Raw genomic sequence first — 1,190 nt, forward strand, 5'->3', positions numbered from 1 at the left:
TCCGATGCTCCGTCCGTTTTAGGTGCGTCCTGCTTCGCGGACTCTCCTGTCTTTTTAGGTGCTTCAGGTTTCTCGGTTGTCTCCGGGTTCTTGGGTACTTCAGGCTGCTTCTCTCCCTCTGATGTAATTTTGTCTGTCAAAGGTTTCTTCTGGACTTTTGCTTTTCCCCTTCGGTAGTAGAAACGAATGAGCATGATGAGGAGCATGAGTCCTATGCTCCCCGTGACTCCAAGGACCGAAGGCAAAATGTATTGTGCGTGATCATATCGCGAGGCTACATACAACATTGCTACGTAGAAACCGAGAACGCCCACTGTAGCGGGGATCCACCATTTATTCCTGCATATAGTTCGCGCTAGTGTACTACAAAGTCCCCTAGTTTTCTCGCTCGTTTCTTTAATTTGTGCCTTCTTTTCTGAAGCTACTACTAACCCCTCTGATCCATCTTTGGGCTTCGATTTTCCGGAATCTGTGCCCGTCGCAGTTGCCTTCACTGGGCCTGCACTAGGAGTCGCGGGTGCTTTATTTTGCTCTGGTGTTTGTTTATCCGTTCCATTCTTCACTTCAGTTCCTTGTGCCTTCTTTTCCTTCTGTTCACTTTGTACTTCAGTCTGTGGTGACTGCGGTAACGATCCTTCTGATGCAACATTCGTTGTTGGTTTACCGGACTTTCCTGGCTTTTGCCCGGATGCGAGTTTTTTATCATGACCCTTACCAGGACTGAGCAGTAATGTATTATTTGGTGCTGGTGCTTGCATATCCAACTCGACCGTCAGCAATCTACTCATTCTGACGCCGAGAATGTCCTGTTGCTCGGCCGAATGTTTCCATGATGTGCCGAATTCATTCGCCTAACATATAAGAACAAAAGGGAAGGATGTATTTGAGGGCGTTATGCAATGCACAAGTATTTACATAAAATAAGGGAAGAAAGAAGCGTTTTCAATTGTTAGGAGCACGAATAACGTCATAATCATAGATGTAAATGCCCATTCTACGCAAGCGTTCATTATTGTGTCGTACGTGTTCGGGATATTGCCAGGAGTACAAAATGAAGCTGCATATGGAAAGTTTGAGAGCGAACATCATTTTGTTTGTTTTCTTTTTTTTTTTTCAGAATAAATGAGGTTCCTAAGAAATGTATTTCTTTGTACTTATAAAGAAGGGGATTATATGATTATTGTTATATG

General features: G+C 43.9%; 1 protein-coding gene across 1 annotated transcript; it reads right to left on the reverse strand.

Moving 5' to 3' along the window:
- Positions 1 to 99: 99 nt before the first annotated feature.
- Positions 100 to 1,089, reverse strand: AK88_05053 (uncharacterized protein; the record flags this gene model as incomplete). The annotated part of the gene is made up of 3 exons (XM_012482655.1): positions 100 to 226; positions 331 to 851; positions 967 to 1,089. 3 exons carry the CDS (start codon positions 1,087 to 1,089, stop codon positions 100 to 102), a joined length of 771 nt encoding a protein of 256 aa, XP_012338078.1.
- Between the last annotated feature and the right edge of the window lie 101 nt (positions 1,090 to 1,190).

Source organism: Plasmodium fragile, assembly GCF_000956335.1.
Source record: "Plasmodium fragile strain nilgiri unplaced genomic scaffold supercont1.90, whole genome shotgun sequence".
Classification (NCBI taxonomy): domain Eukaryota; phylum Apicomplexa; class Aconoidasida; order Haemosporida; family Plasmodiidae; genus Plasmodium; species Plasmodium fragile.